The 21,100-nt window shown below is 36.5% G+C and overlaps 1 protein-coding gene across 1 annotated transcript; it reads left to right on the forward strand.

Moving 5' to 3' along the window:
- Nucleotides 1-398: 398 nt before the first annotated feature.
- Nucleotides 399-20,621, forward strand: Nsyb (neuronal Synaptobrevin). Its single transcript, XM_076772959.1, has 5 exons — nucleotides 399-744; nucleotides 4,877-5,094; nucleotides 5,472-5,551; nucleotides 6,487-6,538; nucleotides 17,683-20,621. Coding segments are annotated over exons 1-5 (549 nt in total). The 5' UTR covers nucleotides 399-742; the 3' UTR covers nucleotides 17,880-20,621.
- Nucleotides 20,622-21,100: the final 479 nt, after the last annotated feature.

The following is a 21,100-nucleotide window of genomic DNA, read 5'->3' on the forward strand; positions in this document are numbered from 1 at the left end:
TTTCCCGCCTGGAGGATCCAATACGAATAAAAGGAAAGAAACTCTAAAACCGCTCGGCCACCTTGTCCCCGATAACAATGAACGAACGCACTCTTTTTCTCAATTTGAGGAAACGTTTACACTCGACTTTTACACGAATAAAACGCGATGTGGGTTGGAAATATTATGGAAACGGAGAAACTGCGCCCGGTCGTTGGCCTATTTTCTTGAAAACGATCGCGGGGCGCTGGATAATCCTGGAACCAGCCCTGACTTCTACGTTCAGGGTGTGTTTGCGCATGAGGGATGCTGCGGCTGGCTTGCGTTTATTGACTGGGAAACTTCCGCGCATGGGCAGGAGTCCTCCATCGGAAACGTCGGTCGACCGTTCGATTTCGATACATCGATTACTGCATCGCGAACGGTAACGGAAGAATACTTATTGCAACGAAATTCGTCAGCAGAAATCTCGCATAACGAAAAGTTTTGCGATGTTCTAGGACTGTCCAATTTAATTGGAAAAAGAGAATCGAGAGAAAAGGACGGGTTCGAGAAGACTCGTGACGCGGTTCAAGAGGCTCGAGGTCGATCGAGATATCGCTGGAGCGGCGGCAATATCGCGACGGTACCGCTGGAAATTTTATCAATACTGAGGCCGTCTAGTCGCTGACAGTCGTTCGTGAAAAGTACGCGGTCATCTGACGGAGTTGCCAGGCCAGCGGATAGCTCTAGTTCAGGAAACCAGCAGCGACCGACCAACAACATGTGAGTAAATCTACGAATCCATTCCACGTCCGCGAAAAGTGTTTTTCGAGAAATGGAACCTACCGAGACTGGTGATCACCTAAGAACGAATCTATATCGAATTGTCCCGCTTTCCGCTGATGCAACTCCTAGCCACGACGAATCGTCTCCGACACCCTTTAAACAAATTTCGTACTATTCGACCGGTAGTCTTCGTCGGTTTTTCGAACGTTTCTTTTTTGTTTCAAATTGGTACCTGCATCCACGGTGGAATACGGATTCGCATCGAACGTGTGTGACACTGGGAAGGGAAATGATTTCGAATTTTGCGCAGAGATTTTTGTGACAGTGTGAATTTAGTTCAGGAGAAATGTTTGTACGACCGAGGGTGAATAATGAACTCGCAAGGAAAAAGCAATAGTATAATAAAGAGCACAGTTCGCGCACAGCTGGGAAAAATGCAATAAAGCGAAACATAGACGGAAATATGGGATTGTCAGTTTGCAAAATAGTCCTTGGGATTTTGCAATGTTTGTTTGCCAATTTTTCCCCCTTTTTTGATATGAAATCGTACGGTCGATTTAAATTTCGATCGAAATCCCGGCGATGTCGTTAATCAATCGGTTCCCTGAAAATATCGAGCCTTGGTGAAGTGGATTTTAAAACGCAATTTCCTAGGTCTTTGTCGCCAATCGATGCCGTTGCACGGCCAGTCAGTAACACACGCCAGAATTTCCAATAAAATGCAGCAAAGCTTAAAGCGGACCAGCGGAGACAGTTTTCTTCGGACAGTGAAATTGAGGTCATTGAATTCTGGGACTTCGCCATGCCCCTCTTTCGCGATCGAACTGTGTCCGATATGGGCGAACAAATTGCTTGACGATTTGCAAATTTTATTTCATCGACGATCGACTCTTTGGACGTCCGCTCGTTAGAAACGATTCAGTATAATTCACGAAGTGTTCTAAGCTTTTACTCCCTACTACAGTGTTTCCCAACCTTCCTCGAGGAGAGACCCTCTTTTGTAATAGACGAATATCATACGACCTATAACAAAATTCGTAAGAAAGCATTTTTAGGGTAAAACAAACACGTTAAAAATAGGTATTTCAAAATCTAATTTTAATTTAATATGTATTGAATTTTTAATGCGACAAAATTATGATAAGAACAATTTTTTTTATTTTTGTTTCGTTTTTCCTACACGAAAAGGACATTTTTATAAATAGGAAGCGGGGCTTGAATTTAATTGTAAACTTTTATATATTATTTAGTAAACTTTTAACTTTTGTTTGAAGTTAACTTTTATTCTGTTATAAAAGTTCGATTTCAATAGTTATTTTGTATTTGATTAATAAAAATACTGAAGAAATATTTATTTCTTTTATATTTTTTAATAGAAGTATTGTAGTATTGTTTGAACAATGCTACTACAATTTTGAGGAATTTAAGTTGATAATCTACTCTATTGATTATGTATAATAAACCTACATCATACGCTATAATACACCCCCTCACTATAAGTGAAACATCGATGAATTTAATTTTTTACTTTGTACAACTCAATAGAAGAGATTCGTCTTTTTTCCAAATCCAGAAATGGCTGTTCGATGAAAATTGATTAATTTTATATTTATCTGACCAAATTTGCTTTTTTTTGAAAGAACAGGTTCCTTTTTCTTTTCAACTCATGGAAATTAACTGTCTTCGATGCTTTTTGAGTCATCCATCGTTAGGAATTTTCTTTCGTCCCTTTCTATTAATTTTTCAGCCATTGATGACTTTAATGCAACTTGCAACTCTAATATACTTTGTCAGTTTTCTTCTGATAATAATTTAGGGCGATCCCATATGTATGGAGGAACCTTACTATTTATTTATTCATTTTATTATTATACCTGTTGAAAAACTTAAAATTTACTTAATCTTTTCAAATTGAAGATTTTGTCATTCTCACTTTTCCATCGAGTCCATGAAATAATATCGTTTCCGTATTTGCCATTCTTAACTTTGTTATTGACGAAGAAACTACGGCACACTTGTGGTATAGTTCTACTATAATTATGAGAAGCAACAGTTGTGGCAAAATTTGTGTTTACGACTGTCGATTCTCAGAACTGTAATGCAAAATTAATTCCACGAAAATAATTTGTATAATAATAATAATAACCCCATCATTTTTTTTTAAAGCTGAGGCATTGCTCACTAAGTATTTTCTTTTTATTTTATATGGAGAAACGTTGGATGAAATATTATTTGCATTAAAATTTCGTACGTGTGTTCAGTTTTGCTTCTTACTGTATATTTTTGGATCTTTAATTACGAAGAGACGTGTACTGGTGGCAATCAATTGCGACACACGGCGAACCGTACGTTCTACTCGCTGTTTCTATATTTAGATAATCAATGTCGACCACATTTGCAGCAATGTTCTATGGCTTTGACGATAAAACGAAAAGTTGTGCTTTCTGATGACTATCTCGACGACCGGGTGCAAGTAGATTATATCCGATGACATCAGACAATCGTACATTATGCCTGGTATCTACTGGATACTTTTCCTCAGGGCTTGAATTAACCATACATTTTTATAAATATAAGTTATTTACTAAACGTCTAAATTATGAATTATTTTCTTTTCCGTTATCTTTTATTTATTATGTAATAAATATATCGTATTAACAATAAATAGGTTTAATTATATAAGAGTTATAAATGATTTGGAATCAAATAAAGTAAAATGGCCGTCCTTCTATAGTCACTAAATCTTAGCACGCATTCGTAACTTCTTTAACTTCTCGAAAATTATTCTGTACTTTAACTTTATATTAAACAAGTTGTTTTCTATATTTATTTATACTTTTGTATAAATATCGGTTCTATAAGGATTCTAAGTAATTTATAATCAAATATGATCGTCCTTCTACAGTTACTACATCTTAGCACGCATTTGTAACTTCTTTAACTTCTTGAAAATTTTCCTGTACTACAATTCTATATTAAACAAATTGTTTTCTATGTTTATTTATACTTTCGTTCAATTGGAAATCAACACTCTTTTAAATGATCATAATAACTTAATACACACGATAAACAATATATGTTATTTTTCATGTATTTTTATGTAATCTTGCAAATGAAGAATAAATAATCGTAAATCATAGAAAACGCCAAAAATGAGACTTATAATTATGTTCCGCGATGTATATAAAATTGAAAGTAGTGCTCTTGTTAAGGAAATGGGAACACTTATTACACAACCCGATGCAATTCGAAAGATATCCGGAATACACGAGACACGAGTAATACAAATGTTCGAAATTCTGTTAATATGCGAGCGGTATTTGAATACCAAATCGATCAGCTGTTGCCACACAATTGTTCGATCGGTTGCCAAAAATAAAACCCGCTACTCTCTTCGACCGCGTTTCAATCCGCCATCGTACCTGGTATCTCCAGAAATAGTATTTTACCGATCAGAATCGAAGTCACCATTGCAAATAACGATCAAAATATTCTTGCTTGTAATTCGATAACGTGACAAATATTGCTCAACAAGGAAATCACACATGAAAGAACGTTAACATTTTAATGGAACGAGAAATGGAACACAATACTCCCATGATAATTAGACTAATATCATGGTCGTTCGAGAAACAGTCGTTTTCCTTGCAAAAGGTCAGTCTTATTTACGTATGAAATATCTCCGGTCAGGTCGAATCAAATACCACGAAACGCCTCTTAACCTTTCGATTTCCATCGACTTTCTTCCTGGTTTTCGTCGAACGTCACAAAACTTCGACTCGTTGGAAACTCGTTCCTATAAAACGAAAGTAATTAATGACAGCCAGATTTATTTGAAAGAAAATCTATGTTGACATCGTCATTTTTCTTTAAATTGCAATTCGGTGAAAATGAAAATAAACTCGCAACTTTTGGATGCTCAATGATATCTTAATGAGACTTGCGTTTAGATTTAGTAAAATACGACTGCTTCGATTTAAATAGATATTTTGACTTAACGGGAAACCGCAATTTATTTCTGATAGATAATGGAAAATGTCGAGAGTTTCAAGTGATTTGTTACCCAATTTGAAGGTTACTAATTGCAACGCAGAATTTATTTATCGTGGATGATTTGTCGTGTTCGCAGGGCCACCGAGGGCGGTCTAGCACCGGATGCGGCTGCAGGCACCGGTGCAGGTTCCGGCGAAATCGTCGGGGGTCCCAGGACGCCTCAGCAGATTGCCTCGCAGAAGCGACTGCAAGCAACACAAGCACAGGTCGATGAGGTCGTCGACATCATGAAAACGAATGTTGAAAAGGTCCTCGAGCGTGATCAAAAGCTCTCCGAACTCGACGATCGAGCAGGTGAGATTAATAAAAAAAAGTCTGAAGCAAGCCAATCCAAACAATACTCACGAATAAAATGCTGGCACGCGTCATCTTTTATTTCTAAGGTTACGAGTGTTCTAGACAAAATTCATAACTTCTACAAACAAAAAAATATGTAGTTTCTTTAAAAATGTTGATGATCTATTGTGTAACGATAAATTATTAATTGCAATCGTGAAAGAAATTTCAAAATGTTTAATTTCTTCGTAAAACTTGTTAAGATAACGTTTTTTTGATCCCCACTTTTAATCGACCATTTTGTTTTTTAATACGATCGCCTTACGAGTTTGAATCGATTTGATTATGTAATAATTGCGACATTCGAACTCTTCATTTGGGATTTTCTTTTGTAGACGCGCTTCAACAAGGTGCGTCACAGTTTGAACAACAGGCAGGAAAACTGAAGAGGAAGTTCTGGTTACAAAATCTGAAGGTAATTTTATTATTATTAAAAACATCTCGTTGAAAATCTGTCTTTTCTACGGGATCAGTCATGCAACGAGTCGATGCAATATAACTTGTAAAGTATTTGTTATAAGCATAAATGTCTCGATCAATAGTTATACAGCTTTAAAAGCGTGCTTTTAGTTTGTTTCTTGAATGCGTCATGTTGAGTGGACTCACTCTGTAGGAAGCACTGTCATGAATGGGACATTATAAGAATTTCAAACATCGTGAATATTTCTATAATGAAATTATTACTTGTTTTGTATCTATATTATACATATTCATGCACTTAACAGTGTTAGACAATCAATTGTTTTTTTCTAGTAGCATTAGATGAAGTACTTTTGTTACTTTTGAATTCAATTCTCTTATTTATTGCATTTGATAAATTATTTCTTTTTCAAGAATATTGACATATATAGTCTTTTTAAATGCTTAAATGTTGTTGCTAAATATTTATTTAGGAGGAACTCAATAATAATTGGAACACATATTGATGATAATTTTTTCTAAGTTCCGGAGATGGAACTCTCGAGAATCGAGGCAAGGGTTTATGTCAGGGACCAGCGGAGGACTCATTACTAGACTGGATACTTATGCACTTAGGGGAAATTTAAATTTTCAGAAAACTACAGAATGCATTTAATATGCAAAAATATAAAGAATACTTAAAGTAAGATACGGATTATTATATTTAGTAGTTGAGACAACCCTCTATACAGCTCCAATTTCATTAATTCTATTAATAAAAATATGAATTTGTATAAAGATCTCCAGTCTGCTCATTACAGTAAAATGTTTTTAACTAGAATTAGATAGGTCCTTTAGTATCTCTGTTTTAATATTTTAAATAAAGTTGCAGTACTCCCTATATTCTTTCGCTTATCCAATATTGATAATTTCGTTCGACTTTGTTCGTAGATGATGATCATCATGGGCGTCATCGTACTCATCATATTGGCCATTATTATCGGTAAGTAACCATACGCATAGATGCATTTTGAAAAAGCTAACGACACCGCCGCGCCGTTGTCTAAATGTTACGTGTCATCTGGTCAGTGTACCTCGCCGCCATTTTGAACGACTAATTCGTCCAAGTTTAATGTTTCTAAACATTTACAGAAAGATCTAAAAATCTGATATGTACCAAACATTATAATATATTTAAATAATTTTGTTAAAAATCTGGGACTATGAATCAGGCCTGAGCGTTTTGAGAAATTTTCTATTTTCAAATTTATTTTCAAAGCTGTTTGGGAAATAATTTATTTTGTTAAGTATGTTTTCTAAGGGAAGTATAATGAGTATAATGAGATAATCCCAGCATCTTTATTACTTCAACTTACAAAATGGCGGAGGTCAAATTGAAAATATGGCGTTATTACGAAATAATTTTTCAAATAACTGTGAAAATTAATTTAAAAACTTTCGAAAAACACACAGGTCTGATTCCAAATCAGACTGTAGACCGAATCGGTCGTTCACGGCTACTATCTCTGTCAATCTATGTTTCCGCGCTGAGAAGAGATCCCTGTGGCCGGAAAAGTTGTATTTGCACGACGTTGAGGGACGCCAGATGTCCCGAACGAAGTCTCGCCAAATAAGCTTGTACGTTGTTGGAGAAATTCCTCGGAGGATCCCGGAGGAATCTCTCCAGCGTGTTCGAGATACTTTCGTCGTATTAATAACCATCTTAGTCGAAACGAAAAATTTGAGACTAATTAAAAAACCGTGCTTCCACTTCTAATATTCTGCTAAACCGAGTAGTTTTGTTCACGCCAAAGAATATTTCTTGAATCCGCGAGAAAAGAAAAATGGCTGCTTTACACAGGACTTAAACGTGCCCGCGACATTTCTCACTGTTGACCATTTAACGTGTGAACTCTATGTGTTTCTCTTTTCCCGTCTAGCGAAATTCATGTAGACGCGCTGGTTGGTGGAAGAGATTTGTGTGTGAGTGAGTCTGAAGGTAGAAAGCAACAAAACTGCGACATTGCGTATTACTGTTGTACTTCTCTTTGTCTCTGTTTTTCTATTTCTATTTCCCCCTCTCTTACGGTCCTCAACCTCTTTTCTCACGTAGGACGTCTCTGTACCTACCTGTGTACGGGCATGTACATAGGTCCGTACATATATATCTCCGTTCTCGTTGTTTTGTATCACCAGATTCCGTAGCCCTGAGCCCTTCAAAATCTCTACCCGACGTTTTGAAGGCGTGCCCCATGCAAGTGTTTGCAATTTCGTAGGAATTTTTTCACCGGCCAGCTTCCCTTTCCACTGGACTCTCAACGACGGAAATAGGACTCGATAATTGTCGCTACTTTCCAAAGTAGACTCTAACTAAAATAAAAGATTTTGTACTTATTGCTTCCTCGATATACATATTATCTTCACACCGACTTTACAATTTTAAAGATTTGTAATAATGTTTTTCGAGCATTCTAGAGACGAGGTACAAACCCAATCAATATGAGAGGTATCGCTTTTAACAAGATAACTAGGTGATAACATCTTGAAAACGTACTTGAATTTCCGTGATTTCGATACTTGTCAATGCACACCCATGTTAACATAAATGGTCCCTTGGTTACGTGTTTATTTTAGGTTTTTTTCGTTGGAATACTTTTGTAGGAACTACAGGCGTTATGGAACTACAATCAATATCCATTATTAACAAAGGGTCTCCTTCCTGGGAGAGTTGATCAAATAATAGATTCTATCAGGAAGAAAGACCCAAGAGAAAACATCCTTACAAACAATTACTGCACTTGGGTCAAGTAAGTCTTCGGAGTACTTTCTTTTATGGCTCGAACAACGACGAGGAAGCTTTTCATTCAGAAACTTTGTACACGATGAATTAGGAGATCGTTATAGTTTCAGTTTTATATAAAATTAGCTGTTTGTCTCGAGAGTTCTACGATTTTGACACTAGCTTATTCATGATTATGGTAAGAGAATTCAAACTCTACTGAAAAGATCACATATGTACTTGCTTGGCTATCGAATTAAAAGTGATACCACTAAAATAATTGTTTTACTAACACGATTTCGCCAAAAATATTTATATAACGACAATGTTTTCATCGACACTGACTTTCGTCGACAATTTCATTGTGAGTCTTTTACTCATCAAAGAACTTTGTTTCCAACAAATAGTCCGTCGTTAAGCTGTCCAAGAACGAAATCCAGCATCGACAAACAAAGGGAAGATTTGTTGTCGTGAAAAATCCTTACAAAATTGACGCTTACCGTCGATGTTATATACATTTTGTCTGCCTGTAATAGGTATCTGCTGGTCTATCTGTCGCTATCTGTATTCTATTCTACCCCACCCCCAAGAACCCCGCGTGCTTCTTGGATCGTAGTATATTCATGAATCACCGATTCAATACTCCAAAGTTGCAATTAAGATGCAAATGCTAAGAAGAAAAATGAAAAACTGCAAACGCCTCGGTGCTTCATGGATCCTCGACAACCCACGAACTGGATGTCGAGATCAGAGCAACACCACAAACATTCTACAGGCTTTGCCACGAGAAAGAGTATAAATGTCCAGAATCGTCGATTTAATAGAAATTTCCATATGGAAGGGTTCTTTTATGGGACTTGGTTCGTTTCGACCGTGAAACGCCATCTTGAAAAGAGAGTGCAAGACCTTTGGGTTACCAATTTGACCTTTCATTGCTGACTTGTATCGAAATTAGATCGCGTAGCAATTAAGGGAAGAGTTTAACGATCTTTTGCAGGATATTAGATTGTAAATAACAATTTTAAAAATACAATTAAAGGGAATACTCCCCCTACGGTCCGACTGAATATTTTATACTACCAGTTGTTCGCAATTTAGGATACTGAATACGAAATAATTAGGTACATAAAATAGACCTTCGAGATACGTTAAATCGATAGAAACTCAATAATTTTCTTTTAAAATAGAAACTTAGTACTTAACAAGAATAGAAAATGGTATATTTCCGTACAGTGGGCTTTGAAATCTACTAATATACGAAGTTTTAAATAAATCGGTGACCTAAAGATCTCACACTATCCTTATTACATCAACATTTGTACACTTCGAAACCATTTTATTACAAACGTTATACAAACGAGTAACATTTATTTTATTTGATCGTTTCGTCTTGAAATTTGAATCTAGAATCTGTAGCATGGATTTAAATGTTGAAACATAATGTAAAACAAACTTTATTATTATTATTTACTTGCAGTCTATCTTGTCATATATACAGAGTGTTCGTTTGAAAGCTTTATACCTAAATATCTCAAAAACGATGATTCAAAAATATCAAATACAGAACTTCGAGGTTATTTGAAGGTCAACTTTGTTTTCTTAAACAGAAAGCTGCATTTCTATTGATCGACAATCGAAAGCTCGAGTCCTTCGTCGAAATACTGGCATTTAAACTGCTTTATCAAAGCCTTATCAGTGTTAATTCTTTAATTCCGTTGCGACAGGAATTTAAGGGATTTAAAGAACAAAAACAGATAAAATTGTAGATGTTGGCGATAAGAGAAGCGTAAAAGTTTCTCGATGGAAAACGCGGCCTTTTTTTGGAACGATCGAGTGCGTTTCAACGAGAAAATCAAATTCGGGACGCGACGACAGCCAAAGAAAAAACAAAAAAAAACAGCACACAACCACTTACCTCGCCTCGTAATTAACTGTTATGTGTCTGTCTGTACTTTTTGGTGGTATTACCCTGTCTTCCTTCCCGAAGTTGGTCCCAGTCAGTGATTTTCAATTTTTTGGTGGTCACGAAAGTCCGGGAAACGAGAGAACCGTCGACACGAACGAAATGAAAAACTATAAAACTAGAGAAAGCGAACAGCGAACGGAGACAGAAAAATGAAAAATAACGTTCAAACAACCACCGAGAAATGAAAACACAAAATGGACAACACCACAACGACAAATTAACAAGTACTATATCTCGCTCCTACGAACAACAGTATGAACAACAAGTACAACATCAATAACAACAGTAACAACAAATAAAATAAACGAAAGGTTTCTAATAAGCTTTTTGTTCCCCCCACTGTTCTCTTCGGTACGGTAAGCTACAACTTTAAACTGCTGCACTTGGTACCACAATTTTTTTCAACTTTATTCTATCATACTATATTTCTACAGTTAAGTCATTCTTCAAACCTCAGGCTCTTACCTCGATTAAAGTCCTGGAATCATTCATAACCAGGGACCCTGTTATAGGGTACTTATTTCTTGTCATAGGTATTTATTTTCCTTTTATTTATCTATTTTTATAAATTCTTTTATGTTTATTTCTATTTAATAAACAGAATCATATTAAAAGAAATAAATATCCAAAGAAGTGATTAGAATTAATGTTCAGATTTTCTTTATTTTATATTATCAGTAAAATTCTGACATTTATCAAACAATGAAAACTAATTTTGAAATTCCAAATTAATTAAATACATTATTGACATTGATTTTAATGTAATTTATTTATTTCATCTCTTTGATCGTTTAAGTCATTGAGTCATTTTAAGTTCTTCGTCTCTAGTCATTACATCTCTTCTGTCAAGATCGAGGATTATGATCTCTCCCTGGCACGCAATTTGTAATCTTTATTTTTTTACTATTTTCATCTGCGCGCAGAATTGAACGTCTCTGATCGGAACTTACATGAATATCGACGGAAATTTAGAAGATAGTAAATCGAAGAGATCAATATCTGCGCGCAGTAAAGGATTCAGATTTCTGCATATTCGATACAGCATGGAACTTCTCTTTTCTCTCTCCAACTGTCGATCCCGATTCCTCGAACTCGAACACCGTTTCAGAGTATACAATTATAATACATATAACATTATATAATATACCGAGCGAATATCGTTTCCAACGAGACAATTCTGGGACGATCTTCACGCCTGCGCATGAATTTCTGCTTGCAACGATTTTATGGTAGCATGACGAATTTTATGTTTCATGTTCGACGATGAATAGAGTTTGTGTCGGTATTGGAAAACGTAGCAACGCATGGCTTACTCGTTCGTTGAACCGTTCGATGGAAAATGCTTTCATCGAGGCTTCTGACAAGCTACAGTGATCGTTGATAAAGAAAGGAAACGCCATTTTGCGGGGGACGAGCCTCGATAGCGTGGAATTAAATATCGAAGGAAATTCTCGTCCTCGCCGTTGAACGATCAGTGTACAAACAGAATGGTGAACTTTGTGTGGAGTAGTTAATTGTCACCGTTGCATGCAAATTGTTTAGAATAAAACGTGGGATTGCGTAGAGAATTCCGTAATTAGATTATCAGATTCGAGTCTCGTGGACGAAGCCATCAATTCGACTTATAAAAATCGTTGGATAATAAATATTGATTGATTTAAAATGCTTTTCGTTACAAATAATTAATATAAATGACCGAAATTTATTTCGAGTAGTTAAAACAGTTATCGATGAGAACAGAAGTTTCATTTTCCTCTTATTTTCTCAAATTACAGTGCTTCTTTTGTCGTATCCCTAATTACTTATTCATTTTTCCAACAAGAAGCTGTTTCCTTTGTAAATCAAAACGTACGGCAATTTTTACGACTCACAATTCCATTGACATTTATTATTGATTTTCTGTGAAAAAATTCAGGTTGTATTTCGAATTGACTCCGTCGTATCCAAATACGAGGTTCAATTTTCGTCCACGAAGACGGTAGATCGCGATCGATGCATGCAAAGAGTACCAAAAAGTACCCGGGAGCTCCAAAAGTTGCCAAAGAATCTGAAATCAAACGAATCGGAAAATGGACGAACATAAGTCGGTCGGATAACGCACATGGAAACAAAAATCGGCTGTTGTTCTTTTCAGCGGGAGTCACCGGCGGCAGCTACTCGCAAAATTGAGCACGTGAGTAAAATTAAGTCACCCCCGATAAGAAAACAAAAAATAAAAAAATATTAAAAATAAAGAAACGACAACAAGAAATAAACGACCGCAGCAATCAGCAAAAGCGGAAAGGAGAAAGGAGAAAGGGACGACGAGAGTTAAGAGAAAGCATTCGAATAAAAAGTATCGACCAACGACGGGAACGAGGTGTTAGAAAAATAGAGTCTGATCGAAGGAAGATTTAGAAAAACTGTGGAAATAAAGAAAAGATATACGTTGTCCATCGTTCATCGATTGTCGAGAAACAGCTTGGAGAGGATCTTCGATGTTCAAAGAAAATATATTTGGAGATGGTTTCGTCCTACACGGGGTGGATACATCGAAGAACGCGACGATCATGGTTCTTTTCGCAGCTTCGACTCCGGTTCCAGGTTTCCGGTCGATCGCGATCGAATATTTCTCAACGTTTCGCGAATGGACGAATGCTGGCCATATTTTCATTTTCCGCTCACGATTTTCGAGAACACCTCGCTGTTCACCGGCCGATCTAACGTCGAAACATAGGTGGAATCGGTATCACGAATACCGTCAAAATACCGGTATTTTTAGATAGTCGTTTTGTTACCCTCGAAGAAACCGAATGTTACGAATACCGGTACGATGCCATTCGAATCGATGCTACATCGACATAGACGTATTTCGGTATAATACCGATGAATACCGTTAAGAAACAGGCATCACGAATTGAAATTTTAAAGATACGAAGAGTACAGTTATAGAAACGTAAAACGTAAATGTTATCGATTTCTGAACCTGGGAAATAAACTGTGTCGGGTCTGATTTTTACGGTATTGTGTTGTAAATACCGTGTGATAATATTTCTGAACGGTGGACTCAAACTAGAAAGATCGTCGTTTAATTTGCAAGCCAATCGATTACATTTTTATTTTTATTTGTTATTCAATGTTTGGGGTCTGTATTTACCATAATAATACCGGTATCGTAACGATATATATTTCGGTATTTTGACCAGGGACTCATACTGGTACTCGAAATACCGGTATTTTTAGATAGTCGTTTTGTTACCCTCGAAGAAACCGAATGTTACGAATACCGGTAGGATGCCATACAAATCGATCTTACACCGACGTATTTCGGTATAATACCGATGAATACCGTTAAGAAACAGGCATCACGAATTGAAATTTTCATAGATACGAAGAATATGGTTATAGAAACGTGAAACGTAAATATTATCGATTTCTGAACCTGGGAAATAAACTGTGTCGGGTCTGATTTTTACGGTATTGTGTTGTGAATACCGTGTGATAATATTTCTGAACGGTGGACTCAAACTAGGAAGATCGTCGTTTAATTTGCAAGCCAATCAATTACATTTTTATTTTTATTTATTATTCAATGTTTGGGGTCTGTATTTACCATAGTAATACCGCTATTGTAACGGTATATATATCAGTATTTTGACCAGGGATACTGGTACTTGAAGTACCGGTATTTTACCTACATTTACCGGTAATTTTTTCGGTTTCATTGCAATTCTCAAAATATGTTTTCACCTAAACTCGGTGCTGTTTTCTTATTGTAATTGCTGTAATTTCAAAATCAAAGTTTCACATTTAATTTATCGAATACTATAATAGGATTACAGACTTATTATGGGAATGTGAAAACATACAAAGATCGATCTTCAAGATCGGTGACAAGACAATTCAGACTGACAATTTCCACGATCGGAATACCGAAATAATACTGGTATTTATTTCAGTTTTCGGTAATATATCGGTCTCGTTATAGCTTTGCTGGCATAATACAGCTACGAAAATAGTAAAATACGTATATAAATACCGGTATGATACCGATACCTCGAAATATACCGGTATTCGGAACTATAATTTATTATTTCGCGTTCGTGTCCTTCTCCGTCGATCGGGAAAAAATAAAATAGTAAATAGAGAATCGAAGGACGTAGCGACAGACCTGCTTTCGTCAAAGATACGGCGTTTCCGAGCAAATTGCGCGATAAAACGAGGAATCGAAGGACGGTACTCGTCGCTTTCAAGTGACAATTTCACTCTGAATAAAATAATGGAATTATCACGCTGTTTCTGTTCACGTAGTGCGTGTGACCAATATAATTGACTCGCCAGAGCGATCTTTATCAACACATTGACTGCCAAGTTAATTTTTCATAGTTGGAAACGTCCTCAACCTTTGTTCAAACGTCGAATTGAGATGTTTTTAGATTTTTAAAATACAGAATTATTGTATAATGATACAGCAAGAGCCTAGAAATTTTGGAGATAACACAATATAATTTTCATGCAATAATCTTTATCGTGCCGGTCACCAGTGACCACTATGGCAGTCAACGTGATAACCCTTGAACGGCGGCCATTTTGACTCGAATCTAAACTTCGTCTCGCGATCCAGAATAAGTTTTGTGAATCAAACTTCGCATCGTCGTGTTTGTTAACTCTGTTCGTTATTTATCAAACACCAAAATTTTAAAATAAGCAAATAGGTCAAATTGGCCCCCGGGGGTTAATCTAGGTCTTGAGGTAAAAATCGCCACCTACTCTGCTTCTAAGCGAATACCGCGGTCCGGACATCGTTACTTGAAAGTGGGAACCGCCGTAGCGAGGAACAAGAAAACGGGAAATAAAAATAATATGAAAAACGAGAAAACAAAAGATGAGAGACGTTTCGAGGCTCGCTCTGAGCACTTATATAGGTTCGTTTTAAGGCTTGAAGAATTATCTACAGATGTTATGTATACATGTTAATAATAATAATAATAATAGTAATAATAATAACAACAATAATAATGATAATGATAATAGGATAAGAACAATAATAATAGCGCAGGAATAATTTAACGATATGACCCGCGGTGAATTCCGTGGACAACGATTAAAAATTAAATACACGTGTATATGGGGTGTCGTTAACAAAATGGAAGACACTGAAATATCATGCTTTCAAATTTCTATTCTTCACCTGATAGTTGAATCGAACCCAAATGCTCGTGTCTATTTCGCCTGAAAACATGCAACTGCACTTTCGAGGTTTATGGACTCATTCCCACTATAAATGCGCGAAAGCATATCGCGTTATATGTAAAAATTTTATCCCCCCTGCTAGGAGAATCAACCTTGGAATCAGTGAAGCGATTAATGCTAACGAAAATGGCAAAATTGTTTTTATTTTTAGCTGTTTCAGTCCATCTTCGTCTTTCGCTCTCTCTCTCTCTTTCTACGTTCGACAAAACACAAAGAACGTTGTTCCCTTTCCATAAATGTGATTTAACGCGGAAGTGCTGTATTGTGTCTTCGTACTCTGAAACATTTTGAATTGTTTTCTATAGGTGAACTTATATACATTTGTCCAACCAGAAAACAAAATTTTTCTAAATAGTCGGAATAATTTACATGTAAGTAATACAGACATTGATTTGGTACTATTATTTTTATGTAATCTTGCAAACGGATGAACAGTTTTAATCATAAACGCCAAAAAATGAGCTGAACTTATAATTTTGCCCAATAGCGTATTAAGTTTTTCGATGTTCAATTTTGTTCCATCATTTTCTTTGACCATTCGATTAATTGTCAAGTGACAAAATCACAGAGCGAAGTCAGCGAAGGGATTTGCATCTTGATCACGGTCTTGGTCAGAAAAGTATCGAACGCACGGTCGATCTCCTTGACCTAAAAAATGCTCCTTTACACCTACAGAGAAGAGGATCCTTTTAGAACCTAGTATCTCTTTAAGTCCAGTAGGAGGTAAGAACACCGAATGTTCATTTTTTTGATCATTTTTTTTTTTAACAAATATTTTTCTCTTCTTACACTCCAGTATCGACCAAAACAGTTTCACGTGTTTCGACGCGACTATAGCTTTGAGAAGAACACATTGATAGTCGCTGATTCCTTTTATTCTGTACGCGTGACATCGATCGCCAATGAACAGACAGATACATAACTCCTCTTTTGTTCCACTTTCCTTTCAATTTAAGGGGCTACTCCCATTTGGGGATGTCGATTTTAGGCGATTTTTAAATTTTTCTCGAGCGATTACTCATTTTTCAAGACAACATAGTATAATTTTCGTATAATAATCTTTATTATTCCTCGAGTTACTGCATATTTCCTGCAATCTTGTACACAGCTGGAAAGATGAGATACATAGAATTTTCTGACTCCTGTTATATCTATCTTCTTGTAATATCGTGGTGCAAGCATCTCATAATTACTGAATCAGTGTTTATAATATAAAAGTACATCGAACGTGGGGATAGGATGGAGCATACGGGATACCCCTCTTACCCCTGTTGTAATCATCTTTCCAGCTCTAAACAGTACGTGTTTTCGTTCTCCAGAAACAAAAGATTTTCTTAAAAACAAAAGCTTCTGAAAGAAAATGTTACTCTACATTTCAATGAATTAGGTCATCCCATAAGTAATGTCGTGTTCTGGCAAAATCAGTCAAACATTATTATAGTATTCAAGAAGAGTTCATGACTTCCATTACTACTATCATAGTTGTTCAGAAGTATCAAAGATTACAAAAACAGACATACAAAAGTGTTAACTAATGTACAGAAAGGAATGAAAAAATATTTCGACTGTGAATATCCCATAACATCTGTAAAGTGCATTACATTTTAAAGATTTAATAAACTTTAATATAACCCTTAAACTATTAGGTTTGGGACATAAGTATACTTTTTTGCAGAGATTAAAAATCTGCATCAAATAGTGCAATCAAAACCATACGGTTCCATTTAAAAAAAAGATGTTACACCTTTCAGATGCATAAAAATGAATAAAATTACAGTTCAGTTTGTGTATCATCCTCTAACTGTTTCAGAGATACAGCTTTTCCCGATTGAGTCAAGCACTCTGTATATTAATTTAGTGTTGTTATAGTATTAAAGAAGAGTTCATGGGGTCCATTACTAGTATTCAACACATTCAATATGATAGTTATTCAGAAGTATCAAAAACTACAGAAAGTAGAAGAAAAGCTTCCATTCCCCAGAGAGACTGTTTGCACCGCCATTTATATTCTTCCTGTGTGGTGCAGGATAAAACAAAGATGTAAGAGACGACATTGCGTATGGAGACGGCCTAATATCGTTTCCTGCAGAGTCGTTTCCCATCGGAGTGCACCAATTACGAAATATTGTGAAACATTCGCTCGACTAATTTCTGTACTTTGCTTTTACAGCGAAATTCATGCCAGAATCGACACCACCACCGCCACCTTACGCTTATCCACCGGGCATACCAGCTCAGATACCAGCTGCTCCAGCCGCCGCCGCTCCGGCCGCTGCACCAGGAGGCGCTGCAGGCGGTGCGAGCGGCCCCCAGACCGCCGGTGCAGCGCTAGTCGGCAACCTGAAAGAAATCCACAGCGTGATGTAAAGGGAGCCTCTCCGTACCGTACCGCAATACGAATTTTCCATTTAATCTTAAGCGAGTAACAAAAAAAAAAAAAAAGGAAAACTTGCCCGTAAAACGAAGGCAGACGAAGGGAAACTCCGGTGAAAAACGCCGGGGGCTGCACGCAAGTCCACGTGAAACCGTAATCCAATTCATTCTGCAACTAAACTAATTAGGTTTCTCTTTGATCGTACGTGGTAGAAGGGAAACAAGTCGACGATGGAAGGAATGTTCGATCGGCGAACGGAACGGTTGACGGGTTAACTGCTGCCGCGTTCTTTTAACGATTGAGCTGTTTAATTCGCCTCTGTGTTTTCCTTTCTTGACGAAAACGGGGCGCAACGCTAGTTCCTTTTTTCCCCGCAGTTAACGCGTTCAAACGTTGCTATTCGCGAATCCCGCGTAGCTCTTGTTAGGGTCAGTATCCGTCATTTCTGCTCTGTTCCGATTCGTCACGATTATGACGAACACCGTAGACCGATAGGGAGCTGGATAACAGCCTCTGGAATGTTTATTTCGATATCTAAATATAGATTAAGGCATCGATCTTGACTAAACCGCGAGTCTCCGTGCGTATTCCTCGTAGTTGACCCTAGGCTGAGAAGATCGGTCCCGGAGAGACGATGCGGAGGACACTGTTCGCGATATCAGCGGGTAAACATGTGTATCTACGTATATAAGTGTATATGTACATAAATTATTACGAATTGTCGATGTAAGATTAAACTATGCATATATACATACATAAATACACATATACAGGGTGTATCTGGACAGGTGATGCAACCTGGCAGACGGCCATTATTATACCTGCAAAAATAACCAGAAATAGAATAACATTTCTTCGATTAAACCAACTTTGAAAATTCATACCACCAAGTTTACAAAGTTTATCCACGGGAATAACGAATACGAATTTTCGATCGACCCGTAACCTGATTTCTACGTACATTTCGTTGAACCGATAAGTCGTGTGCAAAAGCTGGTTTACGATCGAATCAAACATTTTCATTCGTTTTTCGAGAATAAAATTTGCCCGACTCTGTTCAAGTCTTCAAAGCGTTGAATGGAAAAATGTTATTCCTTTTTTTCCAGTTTATTTTTAAAACTAGAATCGTCGTCTGCGCGGTTGCAGTACTCGTTCAGACACACCCTGTATATAATATATACATATATGTATGTGAAACATTACTTATAAATACATGGCAGATAAACAAATACGAGAAAGAAACCCGATAGAGAGAAAGTGAGGGAGAAAAAGAGTGATTGTTAGCATGTACTTTTATTATTGGTCATCGACGGTGGACGTAGAACTATTGCGAGTAATCGTTGCTGTCGTTCGATGATTCCCGGCGTTGACTACGTTCCTTTAGACAATCTCACCTTGCAAGCCCTTTTTTATGGATTCGATTGTAATTTAGATCCAAGCTACAACCTGCACCGTTATTCAATACATGGACTTCACTACCTCACAATTTTTAGCCTCTTTCGAAAGAGTTTAGTGAACCTCTAATAGTCGTTCGTTTTTAAAAATTGTTTCCCATAGTACTTCTTACGGTTGGTGGTTCAATTATACGATTTTTACCAGCCGCGTGTATTTCGGGAGCAAGATACGATCTCGAGAACCGTTTACGACTACGATGAAATTTTATTGCTTTACTCTTCATCGTCGAGTTTACTTAGAAGTTTTCAATTCCTTTATTAGTCTTTCGTTCTTAAACGCTTAACCCCTTCAGTGAAACGACTTATCCAAACTCGATTTTTGACTCGATAAAATATTTAACCCTTAAATGGTATCGAAACGGAACTAGCATAAAAATAAAAAGCAATGATCTTTTTGTGTAGTTTAGACAATAGAGCATTATTATTACAACTGAAGTAATCTTTGTAGATTTTTCCTCAGTCGTTTCGTTTGTTTATACTGTATTGTTTGTATACAAGGGGAATCTGGCCCGTAAATAAAATATATTATTGTTATTATTGTCTTTGTTCAGTTGGTTGCACGAAATAATAGAGCACGATATTAATTATAGATAAATTTAATGAAAATATCCCATGCTACCAGTTAAGGGTTAAAGTATTTAATATGTTTGGGAACAGATTGGAAAATAAATAATGTTTATAATAATGTTGCGACCAATTAAATAGTCTGCTCGAAAATAAATCGTGAGGCAAGGGTTTAAAGATGAAATGCAGCGGATGTATCGTTGAAAAAATGATGACGTTCTCTTCACTGGCCTAATCGAATATACTTTAGTTTTTGTTTTTTAAAACATCAAAAAGTCATAGTTGGAACGATCATTTCGAAATAAAGTTGAGATCTATTTGATTCGCGCAATATTTACAGGCAATTTAACCAACGAATCGAACTCGAGGCTTCCTTGCTCAAAATAAAATTTAAACGATACGACTCCGATGTCCTCAACCCTCCCTTTTTCTCCGAGTCGCTTATCGTTTGTCCATGAATCGATCACAGACGAAAAAAAAAAGATGACTACTTAAAACGTTTGTAAGTACGACGAGAATAATTATGCGTAAAACGGCTTCACCACATAGGCAGTTAACGTATTATCACGAGGTACAGAGGTACGAATATTAACCGCGATAATTGGTTGAATTGAACATCATGCAATTTACTAATCGAGAAATCTATGTTCATCTAGGAGATGATTATGTCTTAGAAGTTACTGTATATTAGCCTTAAATAAATACAATTATGAAAGAGTTGACGCTTCTTGGGCTTTGTATTCGTTATTACCCCATCCGTTAGTTTCCACTTAATTTTCTGGGAGATTAAATTATGAGAGGGTTTGAAAAAGACAATCGTCACGGTTTCAATAAGAAACTTGAGCTATGCATTACGCTGTCGCATTGCAGTCCCAAACAGTGATGTATAAACTTCGTGTGTACCACACATGAAGTATACGAGTAGACTTTACAACTTATGGACTTTCATGGCCCAATCTGACTGCCATACCGACCTGAAAATTCGGAGATGATTTTAGCATCCTCTTCTCGTGGATGGTGGTCAGTTGGAAAACTATTCACTAAATTAGTACTGATGGGGAGACAGCTGCAGTGTGTGGATTAATAAAAAAGGCAACCCAGTATTATCAGACAGCAGACCAGGGGTAGAAATTTTTCGGCGAAAAAAAATTTTTTCAAATCGTTCTAAAAAAATTATTTTCAGTTGCAAGGGTCAA

This window comes from Colletes latitarsis, chromosome 1 (genome assembly GCF_051014445.1).
Source record: "Colletes latitarsis isolate SP2378_abdomen chromosome 1, iyColLati1, whole genome shotgun sequence".
NCBI classification, from domain to species: domain Eukaryota; kingdom Metazoa; phylum Arthropoda; class Insecta; order Hymenoptera; family Colletidae; genus Colletes; species Colletes latitarsis.